Source organism: Acanthochromis polyacanthus, chromosome 21 (assembly GCF_021347895.1).
Source record: "Acanthochromis polyacanthus isolate Apoly-LR-REF ecotype Palm Island chromosome 21, KAUST_Apoly_ChrSc, whole genome shotgun sequence".
NCBI classification, from domain to species: domain Eukaryota; kingdom Metazoa; phylum Chordata; class Actinopteri; family Pomacentridae; genus Acanthochromis; species Acanthochromis polyacanthus.
The window spans coordinates 4,616,784-4,638,081 of NC_067133.1; the positions used below are offsets into that span (position 1 = coordinate 4,616,784).

The following is a 21,298-nucleotide window of genomic DNA, read 5'->3' on the forward strand; positions in this document are numbered from 1 at the left end:
TATGTTCAATGGGATTCAGATCTGGGCTCATAGAAGGCCACTTTAGAATAGTCCAACGCTTTTCTCTCAGCCATTCTTGGGTGTTTTTGGCTGTGTGTTTTGGATCGTTGTCCTGTTGGAAGACCCATGACCTGCGACTGAGACCAAGCTTTCTGACACTAGGCAGCACATTTCTCTCCAGAATGCCTTGATAGTCTTCAGATTTCATCGTACCTTGCACACTTTTAAGACACCCTGTGCCAGATGCAGCAAAGCAGCCCCAAAACATTACTGAGCCTCCTCCATGTTTCACCGTAGGGACAGTGTTCTTTTCTTCGTATGCTTGGTTTTTGAGTCTATGAACATAGAGTTGATGTGCCTTACCAAAAAGCTCCAGTTTGGTCTCATCTGTCCAAAGGACATTCTCCCAGAAGCTTTGTGGCTTGTCAACATGCATTTTTGCAAATTCCAGTCTGGCTTTTTTATGAGTTTTTTTCAGCAGTGGTGTCCTCCTTGGTCGTCTCCCATGAAGTCCACTTTGGCTCAAACAACGACGAATGGTGCGATCTGACACTGATGTACCTTGGCCTTGGAGTTCACCTTTAATTTCTTTGGAGGTTGCTCTGGGCTCTTTGGATACAATTCGAACGATCCGTCTCTTCAATTTGTCATCAATTTTCCTCTTGCGGCCACGTCCAGGGAGGTTGGCTACTGTCCCGTGGGTCTTGAACTTCTGAATAATATGAGCCACTGTTGTCACAGGAACTTCAAGCTGTTTAGAGATGCTCTTATAGCCTTTACCTTTAAGATGTTTGTCTATAATTTTTTTTCGGATGTCCTGGGACAATTCTCTCCTTCGCTTTCTGTTGTCCATGTTCAGTGTGGTACACACCTTTTCACCAAACAGCAGGGTGACTACTTGTCTCCCTTTAAATAGGCAGACTGACCGATTATGAGTTTGGAAACACCTGTGATGTCAATTAAATGACACACCTGAGTTAATCATGTCACTCTGGTCAAATAGTTTTCAATCTTTTATAGAGGTACCATCATTTTTGTCCAGGCCTGTTTCATTCGTTTGTTTTTTTAAATAATTATGTTAATCAACAATTCAAAAGTAATGGCTGTTTTTGATTATTTAATTTTCAATAAATTTTTATTTATTGTTACTTTTGTGAGTTTCAAGTGATTTCAGTGAGAATTGTGGGTTTTTCCTTCTTTAACTGAGGGGTACCAACAATTTTGTCCACGTGTGTAAAAGAACATCAGTGCACTGCAAAAACTCAAAATCCTACCAAGTCTATTTGTCTTATTTTTAGTCAAAATGTCTCATCCCACTTGATTTAAGATAAATTAACTTAATAAGAGACATTTCAGCAAGATGGAGAGACTTAGATATCTTGTTAAGTCAAACAATCTTGAAATTATCTTATTTTAACCCTCGTGTTGTCCAGCAGGCCAAATTGACCCGTTTCAAAGTTTCAAAATGTCGAAAAAAATAGATATTTTCACAGTGAAAACTTCCACATTTCCAAAATTTTTTGGGAATTTTTTAAAACATTTTTTGGTGGAAAAAAAAGAAATGTTAAAAAAATGCTTCTTTAAGAACGTTCAGAAAAAAAAATCCAAATAAAATCCAGCGAAACTCACTGGATTTTGGTTGATTTTTTCCCGAATGTTCTTAGAAAAATATTAGAACTTTTACTGATATATATGGAATTATATTAGATTTTTTTGGGAAGATTTTTACTAATTTTTTTGAAAATATGTACAACTTTTTAGATTTTTAAATGTTTTTTTTTTAATATTTATTTCTTGCCAAACTTGGGGATTAAAAAAAAAAAAACTTTTAAGGAAAACTTTTAAGGAATTTTTTTCCTGAAGATTTTGCAAATTTTTTAATAAATTTGGGGGATTTTTTCAGACATAGGAACAATACTTTTGGAGCCGTAAATGAGGACAACAGGAGGGTTAAGGCACCTAAGTTTGACAATCCCAGTAAAATATAACTTAAAATAAGTTTCCAAGCTAATTTTAAGATCTCAATATTATAAATATCATACCTTATTTCAAGAAATCTTACCAAGCCATTTTTTTACTTGTTCTACTGGCAGATTTTTTTTTCACTTATTGCAAGATAACAGTTCTTTGAAATAAGTTTTTTTTCTGGTTTTGAGAGGGGCATTTTTTCCAGCATAACAACTATATGAACAATAAGATCAGAATTCATTACGAGACAGATGTGCCAGTAAGTTTTCCATGCCTGAAAAGTTTCTTCAAATAAAACTGAGATGCTGAATTAATGAGATATGCCCACACAATGCTGTGTAATGTTGTATATGGTGGCCAAACAGCATAAGGCAGCAGCACCGGCATCTCAAGTCACTGGCTTTCTGAGTAAACAAGCATCTGTACTCCTTCTCCCCTCTACTTCACGCCGACACAAACAACCACTAAAACACTTCCTCTCTCCCTCGCCGTGTCCCTTTTCCCGGTGTCCTCTCCGTCATCAAAGGCCTCCTAACTCCCATGCTCCTGAGTTTGCTCTAATTTAAGAAGACACGGCGGAAAGGAACGAGAAAAAGCTTCTTCCGTGCTCTTCAATAGGGAGGGCATAAAACAAAATGTCAATTATGATTATTCTCCCAAAGTAAGCGCTGAAAGAATACCGGCCTATTCAGCAAAAGGATGCAACACCGGACTATAGGACGAAGACAGTAGAGATGCTCATTTATCTCACTGGTTCACTTCAATGCAGAGACCTGTCATTATTCTCCGTACAAGAGGATCTCATGCTATATTTCGCACATCAAAGATTGCAGCTTCGATATATTTGACCGGTTCTGTGCACTGGGAAGCCCCTGAGACTAAATAAGGGTCTGCTGTTAACTGAACTGGACTGGGAAATGATTGAAAAGCCATGTTGCATTTAATTAGCAGCACCGAGCGGTGTTGATATAATGAGAGGCCAGAATCCCATTTAGGTGAGGTACACAAGGGTCGGAGATAAAGCTTTTAAAAAACTCATGAGGCATTATTATTCTAATACGTCCTCATTTTGGCCATTATTCCAGCCAGTGCTTTATCTAAACAGTTTATGTAAGAGCAAGAGCTGGACTTGAGTAATAGGCCTAATAGACTAAGAATCTGGAAGTGTACATATGACTGCTGTTTTTTTCTCTCTCTCTCTCTCTCCACAAAACAGTGAGATGGTAATGAGATTCACCATCACTGTTAGTTCATTTACATGGTAATGTTTCGTGACGTAAGGCAGGGATAGTAGGAAATCTGCAGCATCAGCCCAAAGCAGCTGGGAGAAGCTGCACTGTTGCCGGCAAAGGAAGAGATTTACAGTCATAGGAGGAACATCAACACCACTCCACCGAAAGATTTTACACTATTTGCACTAGTATGGTACTGAGCTGTGTTTTTTGTCTTCTTTCTTTCTCTTTTTTTATTCTTACTACTTGCTCTAGATTTGTGTACTTATTTATCCCTATTTCGATATTACGTCATTGTTGCACTGACTGCTCTACGTGCCTTTTTAATTGCCCCCTTGGGACAAATAAAGTTTTCTGAATCTGAATGAATCTTACCCCTCTGCACTCAAGGCTCAGTCCCTTAACCCTCCCTGCTGTCTTCTTTTACAGGCACCAAAAAATATCGCTTCCTTGTCTGAAAAAAAATCCAAAAATTCAGCTAAAAAAATCCCCCAAATTTCTGAAAATTTGCAAAAACCTTCAGGAGGAAAATTCCAATAATTCCTTAAAAGTTTCATGAAAAAAAATCCCTCAAATGTGACAAGAAAATTCTTGGAAATATTTTCAAAAAATGAGTAAAATATCTAGTGATTACATGTATATCAGTAAAACTTCTAATGTTTTCTTTAAGAACATTCACATAAAAATCAACCAAAATCCAGCGAATTTCGCTGGATTTTGGTTGATTTTTTTGTGAATGTTCTTAAGAAAACATTTTTAACTTTTTTCCCAAACCAAAAAATGTTCAAAAATTTCAAAAATGTGGACATCGGAAGTTTCACTGTGAAAACATTTTTATTTCCCACATTTTCAAACTTTAAAACGGGCCAATTTTGGCCCGCAGGACGACACGGGGGTTAAACTTCACAGCTGATTCACGGTGTGTGAGGAGAGAAAGGAAGAGAAGGACAAAGAAAGAGGAAGGTGGCAGGAAAAAGTCTGGGAACAACTTAAGGGCGGCTTTTTCCCCTCAGTGCCGAGGAGATAGAAGAGGAACGGATGAGAAAACGATGAAATGTGCTGATACGATATGATAATGACCTCTCATGGGCCCTCGTGGCAAATACATTCGCTCTGTCTAATTTGCTCCTGGGACAGAGTGAGAATTGTGTCTTCTTTTATCTTATCGCGCAAAACATACCGTCTCTCTCCCTCCACGTCCAAACGGTCGCACGCTCCTGCCACAAAGATCTCATTCAACAAATCCTTTAATTGCCTGATCAAGGCCTGCAGAGCCATGCAAATGAGGCCGATAGTCGATGGAGGGTGGGTCGGGTTGGGCGTCGCCATTGATCAAAGTGCACACTGCGCTAAAAAGCAAGGATTAAACCATTCATCTGTAGGCGCCACCTTTAAGCATCATCCTGACCCCTAAGCAAACCTGGCGTGTGATACGAAGCAAAAAAAAAAAACTCCAAAGGAAGTTTAGGAACATCCATCACTGAGCTTTGGGAAAGGCGCACAAGCACACGCAGGTGAGATAAGATGGGTTGTTGCAGCGGTTCAACACGAGAAAACTACAGAAAAGCGCTGGTTGGAGAAAGGCCCCATGAATCAATATTGTCCTACCTTGTGTTTTGCCAGCCAAAGTCTCATCCCAGCGTCTCAGAAGTAGCATGATGGTGCGGCCTGGGACTCCTCTCTCCCTCTCATAGCCTCAGACTGAGGGAGGCTAAACTAAAAAAAAAAAACAACAGCGTGAGAGAAAACACAATATGAGTGTGAACAGTTACTGGGTTTTAAATATATTCTAATTTGGAGTGATTTTTTTTTATAAACAATGCAGCTTTTTCTGTACCACACTTAGCTCCCTGAGGGTGATGGCTGTTTCATCTCAAGGATTTCTTGTCTCTCATACTGCGCTATCACAATACAGAACAGTTTTGTGTAATTGCAACAGAACAGAAGCGGATTACAAAAGCAATCTCGAGCACGAAAGTTATCAAATTAAAGAGAGGAACCCAACAGAACAGCTGTCTTCTCCTGTTCTCCTGCTACGCGCCACAATAAAGGTGTGAATTTCAGATTTGGGCTGTTTTTCCTATAAGGAGCCAGAACTAATCACCTGGAATGATACCACCTGTCAAGCATCATCAGCCAATTAATAGAAAAATGAGTTTAATTAAGTTAGAATCAGAGAATAAAATGGTCATGGGAGTAAAGTCCCCCTTCATCACTCTGAGGTGTCACTCTACCAGCAGGTTTGTTTGCGCTAACCAGCCACACTTTATCAAATAAATGTGTTTTAGTCTTCATGATTAATTGAAGAACACCCCTCTACCAGGACACCTCATTAAGAGTGCGGGGGTTCGCTGAGGCAAATACAGATGTTCGTGAGTGGAGGGGTGAGATTAAAAATGAGGCGCCGTTACGGTGCATTTATCTCTCCCCCACATCCTTCCAGTGTTTGTGATTGTAGAAGCGGTACCGGCAACTCACAGCGGTTTTAGGTAAAAATCCTCGCCAGGTCAAGAGGGTAAAGCAGCAGTTTCGAGGTAATTGTACTCCACAGGAGCAGCTTCACTTCTGTTCCTCCGCAAAGATGCTTGGAGTCGCTTGTTTTTCTGACGTCTGCCAGTCTGTTATTGCAAAGGGAACAGGGAGGACGGAGGGTTAGAAGCAGGTCACAGTCAGTTAGACTCTAATAAAGCCATGCCGAGCCCTGGCACAGCGTGAAACCTCTGACCCGCTCCCAGTGGAATTAATAAATCACATTAAATAAGGGGAATTTAAAATGCACAACCCGGTGTTTTGAATGGTTATCTGAACATAGCTTTTTGCGTTATTGTTTACAATCCAAATCCACGGCGAATGCCATTTCTGTTCCGTAAGAAGGAACAATGCGTCTTTATCCTTAATCTGTTTAAATGCATCTCACAACTCAGTTTAGTAAATTGTGTGTGTGTGTGTTTCTGCAGGGATAAAACGTTCTGATTTGAGGAGAATCCAGCCCAATATGATAAATAATACATTTCCTCCAAATGTACTGTAGTACTAAATTGTCTCTGCCTTCATCTCCTACAAGCGCCCAACTACAGTGTGTGCTAGATCAGAAGAATAACAAATAGCTCCTATTAATCCTTATTATACCCAGCTCGTATATCATGAACACACTCCCCACACGAGTCCATATGAGGGTCTAAGTCGTAAGGGGCGAGTGTGTGTGAGCCATACTTTAGGTAAATAAATGATTAAGTGAAATATGTTGATGAATAATAAAGCGGCCTCTGCAGGGTAACAGATTGTACTTTTCATATTTAATAGATTGATAGGCCTCACACAACCTCAGACAACATGTACACACACACACACACACAGCAACATGTAATCGCCGGTAAACACGCTCACGGTCGACACGTGAAACAGAGCAGTGAATGTGTAATGGATTAGAACATCAATGGAGGTTTACAATGCTCACTTGAAACACCCACTCTTTTTTTTTTTGTTTCTTAATCGCGGAAAGAGGCCTAAACGCTTTTCAGCGTACATCCCTTCTCGTGGACAGTGTCTGTGTCGATACAAGTCCTCTTAATCAGCTCCGATGAATTATTGAACAGCCTTTTTATATCAGATCATGACCCATATTCCGCTCGCTTGAAGTGAATATACTGCCAATAAAAATCGAGACGTACTTTTTAAGCCGTCCCACATAGGCTCCCCGCTCTCTAATGGTTGAACGAGATTCAGACCCACACCGCAGGACGTTACGAGCTTCAGATGGAGCTCCGCAGACCGATTCGGTCGTTTATAACCAGATGATGGATGAGATTGTGTTGCGGCGTCACACATGAATGTGAGATTTTCTGCTATAGCTCAGACCCCATCTTGGATTTCATTAGCTAAAAATCATCTTTGCATGTTTCAGGGGGGACTGAGTAACATGCAGCAGCGCTTCAGGATACAGTAATCCCTAGACGGCACATGGTAGAGGTTAGTTGAGTATAAAATATCTAATGGGGTGTTATTGCTGGTTTCATTAAGGCGGTTGCAGCGCTCAGAGCCAGACACAGGAGTTGTATTGTTGTCTCATTAAGCAGCACATGGGGAGAGAGAGAGACAGAGAGCGAATCAGTGGGAAGAGGGGATAGGATTATGAATCTCCTTAGCCCCTGCTGTCTCCTCTCCTGGCCTGTTTATCAATGACGACTGCAAACACTGTGCCTATGAAATCTCTTAAGCTCTGTTTGGAGACGTTTGGCAGACTTCTCTTTCTCATAAGCTTCTGGCATTGAACTGTTTTATACACTAAAAATTGACAGGACGCTTGAAATATGTTGCAGGGCCCCCAATCGGTGAAATACAGCTGATTTATTGTTGAGTAAATCGGTGGCAATATTTACAAAGACCATATTCAATTAGAACGAGGATTTCAGCGAAGAACAAGCAGGGTGAAGCATTAACTGCAATGTCACATTTTGGCAGAAACCGTGAATAATATTACAAGTGCGCTCACTATCACGATCCAGAGGTTGATGTGGAGCTGCGTATCCCACCACGACCGCTAACACATCACCTTTAATATTTGCAGAGAAGGGATGCTCAGCTGTATTCGTCCTCTAAGCTGTTCACTTGGACAGCGATTGCTCACTCTACCGCCCAGCTACGCTCTAAAGGACCGGCGGAAATGCGATCAGCGTTCTCTTCGAAACACTAGTCACATCAGGTGTGGTTTTCCAGCAAAGTGGGACATAACATTCACATCACCGTCCATTTTACCTCCATCGCCCCACACCATATAAAGCCAGGACTACAACGTGATGGCACAGAGTGTGTTTCACCGGTTCATCAAAACTGCCATGCACTATTTTAGTGAGCATTACAGTAAAAAGACAAGAGGCAGAGTTTGCACCCGAGACGTCCATTTTGCGGCGTAGCAGCTGTGACAGCTCTGACAGACTACCTGAGCTTAAGTGCCCATCTGTGGATAGGCTACGGGGGTCACATGTGCGCCAAGAGCACAATGGGTAATAGCCGAGGGTTGTGAGAGCGGGTCCCAGGTGGGTTTCGCAGGTATGGAACCGTAACCTTGACCGAGCACGGCACACACACACACACACACACACACACACACACACACACACACACACACACACACACACACACACACACACACACACACACACACACACACACACACACACACACACACACACACACACACACACACACACACACACACACACACACACGAGGTATAAATCTGAACCGCCGTCAGCAGAATGATGGGAAAGTTAATCAGAGAAAAGGGGTCAATCGCCGATGCACTTGTGATGGATGGACGGACAAAGTGCCTGCATGTGCGGGTGTAAAGGAGAAGAGTGGGTGTGAATGTGCTTTTCTGCTGCAGACATAGAGTCAGATTTCATTCCGACACACTCCACTAGGAGATAAGATGTGCTGTCACTCTCCTCTGCGTGAAGCACTTCTTCGGAATAACAGCAGATAAAAATAATTGCACCGAGCGAAGGGCAGCGTAGTCCATCTCTTCATGTAGATTACTTTATTGATCTACCTATATGTCCCTCTCGCACTAATACACACTCCAGTGTTTTAAGTAAGAGTGTGGAGCCCCGGAACAGGTGATCTGATGGGCAGAAGTGGCTGCTCCATCGAGCGGAGAGGGGCTGTGCAAAATCCAGGATGAAGTATGGAGATTACTTTGACATTCGAAGTGATTTCTTTCACATTATCAGACACTCTGCATTATCAGTACATGTGGTTTGATTTTAAACATCAGATAGAAAAGCAAAGGTTAACAGACGAGGACAAATGGTGATGAAGTATGAGGGGGAAAACACTGATTTCTGATATTAATTAAAATTCTGCCTACATACTGTACACACTCGTCCATGACGGATCTGCACACCCACACACATGCACAAATACCAGCTTATGTGAACATATACATCCACAAATCATCATCTATAACATGTAACAGCAACAGCATGTCTGTATCCAAAGCACCGCACTCACCTATTTAACTCTGACTATTGAGAAATACTAATTTTGATGGTTTTGGGAAGGATGGAGAAATTGTAAGAATCATGGTTATTACATCACCTAATTTGGAAAGACGTCGCTTGAGTCTTTAATCCACGATAGTGAAATCCCATTAGGGTTGAATAGTTGAAAAATAAATACTGAAATCAGCTTCAGTCCATTAAAAAAAAAATAAAAAATGTGAGAGGAAAAAAAAACGTCCACAATTTAGAACAGTTTTTTGATAACTGTTAATTATTCTTTTTGGTCATTTGGAATCTAATCCAGGATTTAAAGGGTAATTCCACAGGAAAACATCTATATCCAGAGTGCCTTTATCATGGCAACGGTTGCTCAAAAGTTCCCATTATCTTCATGTAATGAAGAGGAGCGGCATTAAATCTCCTTCAGGGAAAAAAAAATGGAAATATAAAAAAAAAAGGAGATGGACAAGGAAATGGTTTATGTGATTTTCTTCACTATGCTATGCATCTGTCTATTGCTGTGCCTCTCTGTAGCTTCCACACCACACACAGGCACACACACACACAAATTATTCATTTACTTTGCAGTCGGCTTAATACTTTTGAGCCCCCTATCTTCTATCTTTTTTATCGAAAGATTAGAAATGAATAATCTGCCCCTTCTATTTCAATAAGTGGAAAATTTTCTACTTGATGAATTGCAAAATTACATCACCACAGCGCAAAAAATAAACAGCAAGTCCTCTCAGATGCAAGCAAGTCAACGATGTGCCAGTGGTAGGACATGAGATTTTTTTTACACAGCAAATGAAAACACAAAATGGAACAACAAATAAATCGATACGTGGATCAATTCGGAAGAGGATGAGAGGGTGGAAGTGATGGAGAACAAAAGATGCGGACAGAGGTGATTGAAGTGGATGAAAAAAAGTGAAAAGTATGGCGGAGGAGGAAAAAAAGGGAAAAAAATCTCCTGGATGGTGAAGCCAGTTTTTTTTGTCTAGTCCATTCTCTTTGAGTGCTTGTGTGTGTCTGTGTGCAAGAAAGAGAGTCAGTTCTGAAAGATACGAGACAGACGAAAGAGAGAGGTACAGACTGAGAGAGAGAGAGAGAGAGAGAGAGGGAGGAGAGAGAGGAAAAGGGGGCAGCAAAAAAAGGAGATATAAAAACAGATGACACCCCGACAGAACGGACAAGTGCTGGCTTTGAAATACACTTGTTGTCACTCGTGAATTAGGCCCTCGCTCGATTTGACCTTCACCTGATAAACATGAAGCGAAGAAACTGAAAGCGCGGCTCAGCTCGCTTTAACGAGCGGATGTGGAGTTTGGATGTGGCTCGGACGGCAAACGAAAGAACGAGAGGAGGAAAGGCGCGTGACAAGAGGGGCATTTCAGATGTTTTAATGGAGGAACACAGACTTTTTGTGCAACAACACACAGAAATGACGAGGCTGTCAAAATGTGGCTCCGTGACGGCGGCTGGAGAAGGTGCTTGCTTGATGAGTCACTGTGGTCTCGGTTGAGGAGGACAAAAAGAAAGTCAGGAAACACAGATGGAAGGGGGAGAGTGACGTAAGGAGGACATGGCATGAGGCAAGAATCAGCTGAGGGCTGGATGGGAGGGGAGCCATGGTCACACCAAAGCTTAGATTGTAGGCCAGTGAGCGTGTGTGTGAGTGTGTCTGTGTGTGTGTGAGTGTGTGCGTGAGTCAACACAAAACACCTTGCATACACAGAGAAGAAACAAAGACTTTGAGACAGACACTAGACACTAAGTAGACCTACCTATGGTTAGATTTAAGAATCGGCCAAAAAAGATGCATAGGATGGTAGGAGGAAAAAAGAGAGGGGGGGAAAATAGGAAAAGGTACAAAAGTGAAAAAGGCATAAATAGAAAACACAAGCAAGCCAATTAAAATGCCTCTATTAACAGCTGCTTAAAGTAAAAGGAAAATTAAAACAACGGTGGAGTCGGAAAAGTAGCCAAAGTTACGGGTGGACAGTGACTGGAGTGGCCGTGTGGTGGGGGGGAGGAGGAGGAGGAGGAGGAGGAAGAGGAGGCGGTGAAGGGAGGAGGGAGCGTGGGCTGCACAGGGATAGAAAGGGCTGCAAGTGATAGCGATGGAGAAGGGAGGAAGGAAGGAAGGAAGAATGAATGGAGGGGAGGGGGGGCAAAAAAAGAGGATAAAAGGGGCCAAAAAAATCCCCCTCCTCTTTCTCTTTTTCTCTGTCTCTCTGCCTCTCTCTCCCTCCTTGTCTGGCTCATAAATAGAAGAAATTGTTGACCAGGTAAATGGCGAAATAGATGAGAAGACAGAGGACCGAGAGAGCAAGCAAATGAAAAGGTAAAGCACCTCCCAGCAGCGCGATGAGGAAAAAAAAGAACAAAAAACGAAAGATAAAAGCAAATACTCCAGTGGCCTCCGTTGTCTCCAGTCTATATGTGGAAGGGGGGATTGGCTGTTGCCAGTTGTTCCCCTTCCCCGGCTGCCTTCTGCTTTCTTCTGTCTCTCCTCCCAAAAAAGACTTCCCATCCAGATGACAAAAAAAAAGCAGGCACAGACGTCCTTTTCCCCTCTCTATCTCTCTCTCAACTCTGGTCAGATATCACACGCCACTCACACAGGTTAGACATTGTTGCAGGAGCAATGCACAGTATCATCAATGTTGCTCAGTTGGGAGAAGAAGGAGAAAAAAAAGGCATATTGGAGCTGCTGCTAGTCAAGCACTGCCTACCTCATGAGGAAGGATACTGAGCTGGAATTGCTCTGTCTCCCCTCTCCCGCCCATCCCTGCGAAAAGATGGGAGGAAGGGAGGTGGGCCCGCTCGCTGCATTAGTATTCATTGAAAGAGAGAGAGAGAGAGAGAGATGAGGAGGTGGAGGAGGAGGAGAGGGGTGCCTTCCAACAAATGTCGAGGAACCAAACCGGTGTGCAAACTGATAAGAGACTGGCTCCCCCTAGAGTCAATCATCAATACTCGATCTGGAAACGCTGGAAATACGGTTGGAGCAGCCGGCGTGCTGACCTGTGACACCTGATGTTTGAACCTCTGAAGATGAATGTTCTGCCTCAGTGTCACTTCAACTGAGCGGCATTACACTCGATATTTAGGCTTTTAACCCTTGTGTCGTCCTGCGGATCAAATTGACCCGTTTAAAAGTTTGAAAATGTGGGGAAAAAAGAAATATTTTCACAGTAAAACTTCTGATGTCCACATTTTTGGGAAATTTTTGAACATTTTTTCGTGGAAAAAAAAAAAAGAAATGTTGAAAATATCAGAAGATTTATTGATATATATATGTAACCACTTTTGATATATCTACTCATTTTTTGAACGATTTTTACTCGTTTTTTGAAAACATTTACAAGAATTTTCTTGCCAAATTTGGAGGATTTTTTTAAAATAAAACTTGTAAGAGAAATTTTTAAGGAATCATTGGATTTTTCTTCCTAAAAGTTTTCCAGATTTTTTTTTAGAAATTTGTGGAATTTTTTGCTGAATTTTTAGATTTTTTTTCAGATAAGAAACAATATTTTTGGTATCCGTAAATGAGGACAACAGGAGGGTTAAATCAGATTTAAAGTCCTGAGCCTTGCATTTCTCTGCTGTGTGGTGAGTTATTTTCAGGCTTCCCATCTTGCGATTAAGTCGAGCAGCCTTTTGTCTGCGATACTGCGTCAACAGACAGTTTCTCTCCTCTGCTTTCTGCCCTCAGTCAAACTCAGTGTTGCCGTGGTGACAGATAACCAGTCCTAATCAAAAGCCATCAAAATGCAGCAATGAATAGAATAGAATAGAATAGAATAGAATAGAATAGAATAGAATAGAATCCTGTTGTCCTCATTTACGGGCATCAAAAAATATTGTTTCCTTGTCTGAAAATTTTTTTAAAAAATTCAGCAAAAAAATTCCACAAATTTCTGTTATTTTGCAAAATTCCTGAAGTTTCCCTTAAAAGTTTCATTTTTAAAAAATCCACCAAATTTGGCAAGAATTTTTTTGTAATTATTTTCAAAAAAAGAGTACAAATCTTCCAAAAATTAGTCAAAATATCTAAAGTGATAACATATATCAGTAAAACTTCTAATATTTTCCTTAACATACACAAAAAAAAAATTGTGAATGTTCTTAAGAAACATTATTAACACTTCTGTTTTTCCACCAAAAAATGTTCAAAGAATTCCCAAAAATGTTGAAAATGTGGACATCAGACGTTTCACCATGAAAATATATATTTTTTTCCACATTTAAAACTTTGAAACAGGTCAGTTCTGACCCGCAGGACGACACGAGGGTTTAGTAATAAAATCAAATGTACATTTAAAACAAGACATTAAAAATGACAACATATGCAAAGGAGGACAGATATATACAACATGGGAGGTAAATGAAATGAAATAAAAACCAATAAAATAGAATAAATATGGTCAGGAAATTGCACGTAAGCAGCAAACCCACCTTACTAAGACAGTGTGCCACTACACAGGCACGTTCTTTCACTATGTGTGAATTTACGGGGGCCAAATGGATTTATATAGTGAACTATAACAGCACCACTTCCAACTGGGTACTACACTGTGAAAAGTGTGTGACAAACCACACTATTTGTTGTATTCTCTTCAAGTTATTTTCAATGTAGCACATCTATGTGCTTGTGTTCCATCTATTTTAAAGTTGTTCTATATTGTAGAAGGAAAAGAGACAGATGGAGACAGAGAATTGCTGACAGATTCTGTAAAGAATCAAGATTACAAATCTCCACAGTCTCCTCAGCTGACCTATTTATCAGACAGTAATTACTTAACTCGCAAACTCTTGCCAGATTTTATTTGCGGTGACGAATGGGGTGCGTTTGACCGGAGAGAGCAAACTTTTGGGTACGTTCGGTTCAGTTTTTGAATGATAGAGCCGGATGTGTTAACAAATTACAAACAAACTAATTACCTGAGAGTGAAGTTGAAGGTGGAATCCATGGGACGGAGGATGAGCAATCATCGCAGCTTTTCTTGTATCTCACTTAAACTTGTAGGGAAACATGAAAGCAGGTGATTCTGTAATGCATTCAACGGTCTTTTCTCTCTCCCACCAGGTTCCAGATATCTGTGAAAACACAATAAGCAATCAGAGAGGAGAGAACACGGTGATAAATGTTAAAACTACTTCCACCGTGCATTTATCCCAGGAAAATTGCTGATCTAACATGTTCTTTTCCTTGCAAATTTCTGCACCTGTGAGCTCTCAGTACAGCCAAAGACTTTAAATATGTTTCAGTGAAGCAGGCAGGTTCCTGTACTTTAAACACTTTTACAGCACTAGGCATGCAACTAACAATCATTTTCATTGTTGATTATTCTCTCAACTATCGTCTAAATTAGTCAGTTATTTATTTGCTCCATAAAATGATGTAAAAATGATGAAAATTGTGAATCAGTGTTTTCAGAAAGCTGAAGACAACATCCTCATATGTCTTGTTTTGTCCACAACTCAAAGTTAATCAGTTTACTGTCACAGAGAAAGAAAGAAACCAGAACATATTCACATTAATGAAGCTGGAATCAGATAATTTAGACTTTATTGAAGAGTGGAAAATGAACTGATTCGCACTAAAACACCGACGGCTTCTGCCTTAAAGGTGTGAATCAGTGATTGTTTGCATTCTTTACATCTAAGCTCCTAATACACGGCCACAGCCACAAACCACTAATCATTTTTGAAAGAAATAGTCGATAAGGACATGAAATTAGTCCGATGAACACTGGACGACAGACACACAGAAGAGCTGAGCAGAATGTTTGTGTATCACAACAGTAACATTTCGCATTTACACGTTAGTTTCCACGCTGAATTTGTGCACATCTTTAATTCAAGTTACCTTCAGGTGTTGCAGGAAAACGCCGTGGGGAAAGAAGCAACACTTGTGTGCAGAGAGCTCGGTGAAGTTGCGTGACACATCGCCGCCTTGTGGTGCACATGTGGGCGATCGAGTGTGCGGTGTTGGATTGAGACGCCTGGCTTCGTGTTGGTGCTGCACGATCACAACATCGAGCAGAGATGGCAGCCCTGACATCACCGCTGCGAGTCTGTCGGGGAATACTGAAAGAATTACGTACCATTCAAGGACCAAGTTACAGACAGTCATTGGCTTACGCTTATGTTATGGACCAGTATCGCAAGAATAAGGCGAGTTTTCCTCTTTGATTGCGTTAGGGTTACTGTTAGCTAAATTGCTAACGAGCATTACAGTAAGCATGGGAGCTCCGTGGCTAGTGTTAGCTCTTAACGTTACCTTTTGTTCGTTAACTTTTAATTCGGGGAAAACATTTGCCCTTAAACTGTCTACAAACATTGACATTGTAATGCACTGAACGTCTAACCTGGGACTTAAATGTAGTCGAAGTTGCAAATATTTACACGGTGGAGTTCACAGCAAGGTGACTGTGGCAGAAGGGCAGGCTAGCATTAGCCAGGAGCTAATGAGTTTAGGCATAACTTAATATAAATGGGCTGGGACACCGGAGTGCAACCCGCTAAACGATGTTTTAATAAATTGTCTTTAAGGCATCATGATTGATTCAGTTGTGGTTATTGGTTAGTTGTGGTTGTTGGTTAGCATTAATGTGAAACAAAACTGAACACATTATTAGTGTCATTAATAACCATGCTGCAGTGGCTTGATTTGAATTAATATAAATAGTTTTAGGAAACTTCAATTATTTACAAAGTGTTTGTATTCATCCGCAGTGGAAAGTAGGTCTTGGTTGTTCTCTGTGCTATGCATTAGATGTTTCGAAATGTTTAAGAACTACAACACTTATTTTTACTGGAACAAAATAGTGCTGAAACGATTTGTTGTTTTGTTTTTGTTTGTTTTGTTAAATCAACTTAGAAACCTGTTGTGGACATTATTCAATTAATATGTTTTTCAGTCGAGTACAACTTTCAGTTCTCCTCCACAACTCCCAGTCCTTTCCCAATAAACTTGTGGCATTAACAGTGGCACTTCCAGATTATTTTTTCCCACCGGAATAATCTACTATGCTGTTGTAGTACTGGTACCTTTATCATTTTGGTTATCAGGGTCACCATCTTTCAGAATAGCTCAAGAAAAGAGAGTGCAGTCAGGACAAGAGGAATATATTGACCCATAGCCAAAGCATCTACAGTATACTTATGATTTCTATACTGAAAACTCAATGTGAAGATAAGTTTACTAACTACAGAAATAAAAAATTAACGTTCAATAATGCATCTATGCGTACTTTATCATTGCTGTAAATGTCCTGCATTGAACCTGAAAAATCTTCTATTTTAAAAAGAACTAAAAGCTTGATATGACAAACAAAATGCTTTGATCAAAAAATAGTATTCAGCTGTGTTGGAGCTCAAGATTCAACAGAGTAGCAAATAATGTAACTGTAGTTTATAAACTGTGACTCTGTGTGATTTAAAAAAAAAAAAAAGACATGAACCAATTAATCATTCAGCCCTGATGATCCGGTCTCCATGTCAGGGATCATTTATAATATAAACCACTAATTAAATTACTGCTGTGTTGTGCAACTCTCTGGCTCTGGAGACATTCTTGTGGATCCTGCTGGTGTCTGACCCTGCAGGTGCTTCATAAACTCAGAGTAAAAAGACTTACAAACAGCTGGAAGCAACTAGACTTCAGCTTCTGTTAACACTTCATCCTTTGTGTGTGACCTCTCGACTTACGGCATGAACTCTGTCTGCTGTGTGGCATTTACAGACAGGCAACAAAGAAAACTGCGGCTGCGTATAGCCGTTGCAGTCCTCTGACGCTGCTTTCACGTGCACTCGGACACTACAACTGCATTCACCGAAACTCGGACATCACAGTTTCGGTGGATAAACTCGACCAATCAGATCCAGAGTGGCCATAGGGGTATGCCACTGACATTTCAGGGGTGGCTGTACTCTCCCCTGGGCCACCCTTGAAGGCACCGCTGGGAATTAAACAATCTGTCTACAGCATATCCATCTAAGTGCTTGTTATTCTGTTTATATCTCTGCTTAGGCATATAGGCTTAAAGCTTGTGTTATTAACGCTTGGGAGAACGTGGCTCACCAGGGTGGTTGAATGCATGTGCAGTCATTGAAGCAAAACAGCTAGGAGGAACTCTTGCTTGTCATTTTCCATCTATCCTAGCTACAAAAAGATCCCAAGGCAGTCTATCATATATTTGACACTCTATAGGGAATACACCAAATGTTTATTGTCCTTGCAGCTCTCATGGTTGATTAAAGAAAAGGGAAAAAAATGGCAGCTGGTGATAAGAGCAGATATGGGTATGATACAGCAGTGCTAATTCCTGCTTTGCCTCTCATTAATGTTTTCTGTCTTTTCCCTTCTTTCAGGTAACGGGAGAAAGGTACTGCCGTGCCCAGCAGGAGGCGCACCACGCCTCGCACACATACCTGTGTTTGCTGGCGTCCACCAGGAACCACTTGGCCCTGCACAACCTCTACCACGGCAAGGGAGAGCGCCGCCCGGAAGAAGTGGCAGGCCTGGTGGGGCTCAGGTTGCCCACACAGCCAGGAGGCAAAGGCTGGGAGAAGTGAGGACGTCCTGCAAGCGGAAGAAAATCTAAAGACTCTTCAGAAAGTGTTGCGTGCAGCTGAATCATCCGGCCCCATACAACTGACCTAATGTAAATTAAAGGTATAAATATGTGACAGGAGTCTGGCAGGCTGGAGATTATGCAAATATGGACTGCTTTGAGGGAACTCAACTTATTCTTGTTTTGTTGTTTTACCCATGTTCAAGGGCAGGAAGCACAAGTGTACTGTGAAACTGTAAGCTGCAGCTTGTCCACACAGCTTTTGTTTGTGTCTCTTTACTGCTTGAAAGCATCAATCTAAAGGACTGTAAGTACATTTTTCATGAAGACGGATGTATTTCTCTCATTAAAATATAAATCACTGTTACTATATGTTTGTTTTGAAGCTTGTGTTTGCACATTAGAATACATCAACAAACATCCTGCTTAATTAAACTGGCAGTTAAAGCCATCTGTTATTGTAATTTTGTTTAATTAAAGAGACAAAGTAAATACGCATCACATTTAGTAACCAAGGGCTGCACAGTGGGTAGTGGATAGCACTCTTGCCTTGCAGCAAGAAGATCCCTGGTTCAAATCCCAGCCTGGTCCTGGGATCTTTCTGCATGGAGTTTGCATGTTCTCCCTGTGCATGCGTGGGTTTTCTCCGGGCTCTCGGGCTTCCTCCCACAGTCCAAAAATATGCTGAGGTTAATTGGTTACTCTACATTGCCCGTAGGTGTGAATGTGAGTGTGATTGTTTGTCTCTATATGTAGCCCTGTGACAGACTGGCGACCTGTCCAGGGTGTCCCCTGCCTTCGCCTGAGTCAGCTGGGATAGGCTCCAGCACCCCCTGCGACCCTAATGAGGATAAAGCGGTGTATAGAGGATGGATGGATGGATTTAGTAACCATATGTTGAATAGGGGGCTGCACAGTGCTTCAGTGGTTAGCACTGTCGCCTTGCAGCTAGAAGATCCCCAGTTCATGTCCCAGCCTTCCCGGGATCTTTCTGCATGGTCTAGGAACTCTCGACAGGGAGGGAGGCGGGCTAAAAGGTTGTCTTTCAAATCACTCTGCAGCAATTGGGTAGGTATACAATCAATCAGCGCAACGAATAGGCTGACGTAGTTCCTAGAGCGCCGGAAATCAGAGGATGCGGGAGTTCGGTGAAGCCTTATTTATACAGTCAATGGGTGAAGCTCAAGTATATTACAGACATGTTAACAGAAAGATTATTCACAGTCGGTGCTAATGGAGCTCAACGACTCTTGTCGACCCTGGCAGAGAATTAAATTCGTTGCCGTGGGTTGTCTAGCGCGGCTAGGCTAGTTGTTTCCGGTTGTTTCTGTCAGAATCGTCGCGCCTCTGTCGTCACTTCGTTACGCCCGCCTTCTGACTCTACACTGCATGGTGATTCGTCGGCCAGTTTTAGGAGCATCCAACCTCGAGGCTTACCGAGGGTAACTAGACCCACCCTGGCAGAGAATTAAATTTGTTGCCGTGGGTTGTCTAGCGCGGCTAGGGTAATGTGGCTCATTTTGCCAGAATATTAAAATTGTCAGGGGGGTTGAATAATTTTGCATGCAACTATGGCTCTGTGATAAACTAGTGACCTGTCCAGGATGTCCTCTGCCTTCACCCAAAGTCAGGCTGGACTGTCTCCAGCCCCCCATGACCCTATTGAGGAATAAGATAATGCATGATAGTGTACAGATGATGGATGGATGCTGAACAGGCTGTTTGTTGGGCCTCTACACCAACATCCTTGGTGACTGTCTCTGTCTGTCCCAGTCTTGTGAATGTAATTTTGCAGCATTGCCTTGAGGGAATTTCCTTAAATTTGGGCCTATTTGAACATCATTTTTCTGGTCAGTGATCACTGTGATCTTGTGTCCATCCCATTCTCGCAAACGTTTTATATCAGGACACCTCGGAGGGGAATTAATTCAGATTTGGCACAGAGCTCACTTGGACTGAATAATGAACTGATTAGATCTCAGTCAAAGATCTGTGACCTCATGAAACACATTTTTGGCCCCAAGTCAAGAGCTCGGACACTAATTGTCACAAAATTCCAAGAAAGTCGGGTAAAGTGAAGTGATGGCCTATCCAAAAGGTCAAAGGTTCACTCCACTGTGCCACCATACTGTTCTGATAAAACACATTAATGACAGTCATTAAACACTAAATCAGCAGGAGAGATGGATGTAAACTGTAACTTGACTGGTTGGCAGAGACTTCAAGGCAAACGGTGGTGATTCCTTCAGAAAGTGAAATAATGAAGTCATAAATACGGTCGTGGTCACAGCAGTCTGTGCAGTTTGTTGGCAAATAGTCATCCAAATTAACTCTATGGAATGAATTATTAAACATAAGTCATTTTAACTGGTTATTATCACTTAAAATTACTGAAATAATCACCATAATAAGATTGTTACACACACCTGTAGTAAGACATGGTAACATCCATCCATCCATCCATCCTCTATACACCGCTTTATCCTCACTAGGATCGCGGGGGGGGGGAGTTTGGCTGGAGCCTATCCCAGCTGACTCGGGCGAAGGCAGGGGACACTGTTCTTTTAAAGTTTTGATGTCTTAAGTATTAATCTGCAATGTAGAAACTAATTAGATAAAAATCATTGAATGAGAAGGTGTCCAGACTTTTGACTGGTAGTGTACATGCACATCCAAATAAATTACGACTCTGAATGATTAATTTCGTCTCCGAACAGAATACTGCAAGGTCAGTTTGAACCGCATCCTCTCCCCTCTCTCCTTCCACAGTACCTCATTGTTTCTGACCACTGTTATCCAATCCACTGTGTGTTTTTCATTAATTCTACCCTTCCTGCTCTCTCTTACTCTCCAGTGGTGACTAACATCGCCTTCAGTATGAATTTAAATAGACTAACCCTAAAGCAAGGCAGCTCAACAGTGACACAGGCAGTAAGACGTGCGCTGCCCCAAACTCACTCTCTCTCTCTCTCACACACACACACACACAAGTACGCACACAAACACACACACACCACGGGAACCCAAAGTCCAATGCATCCTGACAAACCAACGGCTTGTGTCAAAATGTATACTGCACAGAAAGCTGGATGTAAACGTGTTTCTCCACACCCCACAGTTTCATGTGTCCTGGATCAGACAGCCATGACAAACAGAATCAGAGGGAAGTTCTAAAGAAAGCAGAGTGGCACTGAAGGTTACTGGATTTTTGGTGAGAATAGAAGGACAATGAAGCATTTCAGAGCAAGGCATAAGTTATGCAAGTTAACCTTGGTCTCGTCCTACGGGCCAAATTAACCCGTTTTAAAGTTTGAAAATATGGGAAGAAATATAGATTTTCATAGTGAAACTTGTGGTGTCATTTTTGGGAGATTTTTGAACATTTTTTGGTGGAAATAAAAAAAATGTCAAAAAAAATAATATATATTTCTTTAAGAATATCAAGCGAGATTCGCTGGATTTTGTTTGATTTTTTTGTGAATGTTCTTAAAGAAACTATTAGAAGATT

At 41.4% G+C, this 21,298-nt stretch overlaps 2 protein-coding genes across 2 annotated transcripts in view; one reads left to right on the forward strand and one right to left on the reverse strand.

Annotated features, from left to right (window-relative positions):
* The window catches only part of grin2ba (glutamate receptor, ionotropic, N-methyl D-aspartate 2B, genome duplicate a), a 173,969-nt gene extending 161,982 nt beyond the window's left edge, over positions 1 to 11,987 (reverse strand). The window contains 3 exon segments of the mRNA XM_022196983.2: positions 4,809 to 4,916; positions 5,679 to 5,818; positions 10,990 to 11,987. Of these exon segments, the coding sequence (XP_022052675.2) occupies positions 4,809 to 4,835 (27 nt within the window). The 5' untranslated portion in view covers positions 4,836 to 4,916; positions 5,679 to 5,818; positions 10,990 to 11,987.
* A 3,213-nt stretch (positions 11,988 to 15,200) lies between these two features.
* fmc1 (formation of mitochondrial complex V assembly factor 1 homolog) lies at positions 15,201 to 18,157 on the forward strand. The gene is made up of 2 exons (XM_022196984.2): positions 15,201 to 15,388; positions 17,588 to 18,157. The coding sequence occupies exons 1-2, from the start codon at positions 15,260 to 15,262 to the stop codon at positions 17,789 to 17,791; spliced, it is 333 nt and encodes a 110-aa protein (XP_022052676.2). The 5' UTR covers positions 15,201 to 15,259; the 3' UTR covers positions 17,792 to 18,157.
* The last annotated feature ends 3,141 nt before the right edge of the window (positions 18,158 to 21,298 follow it).

What these genes read in the sequence shown, in the direction of transcription:
- fmc1 (XM_022196984.2), top strand. Translation starts at nt 15,260, where the DNA reads ATGGCAGCCCTGACATCACCGCTGCGAGTCTGTCGGGGAATACTGAAA. An exon ending in ACCAGTATCGCAAGAATAAG is followed by an intron (nt 15,389 to 17,587) that starts GCGAGTTTTCCT and finishes CCCTTCTTTCAG; the next exon opens with GTAACGGGAGAAAGGTACTG.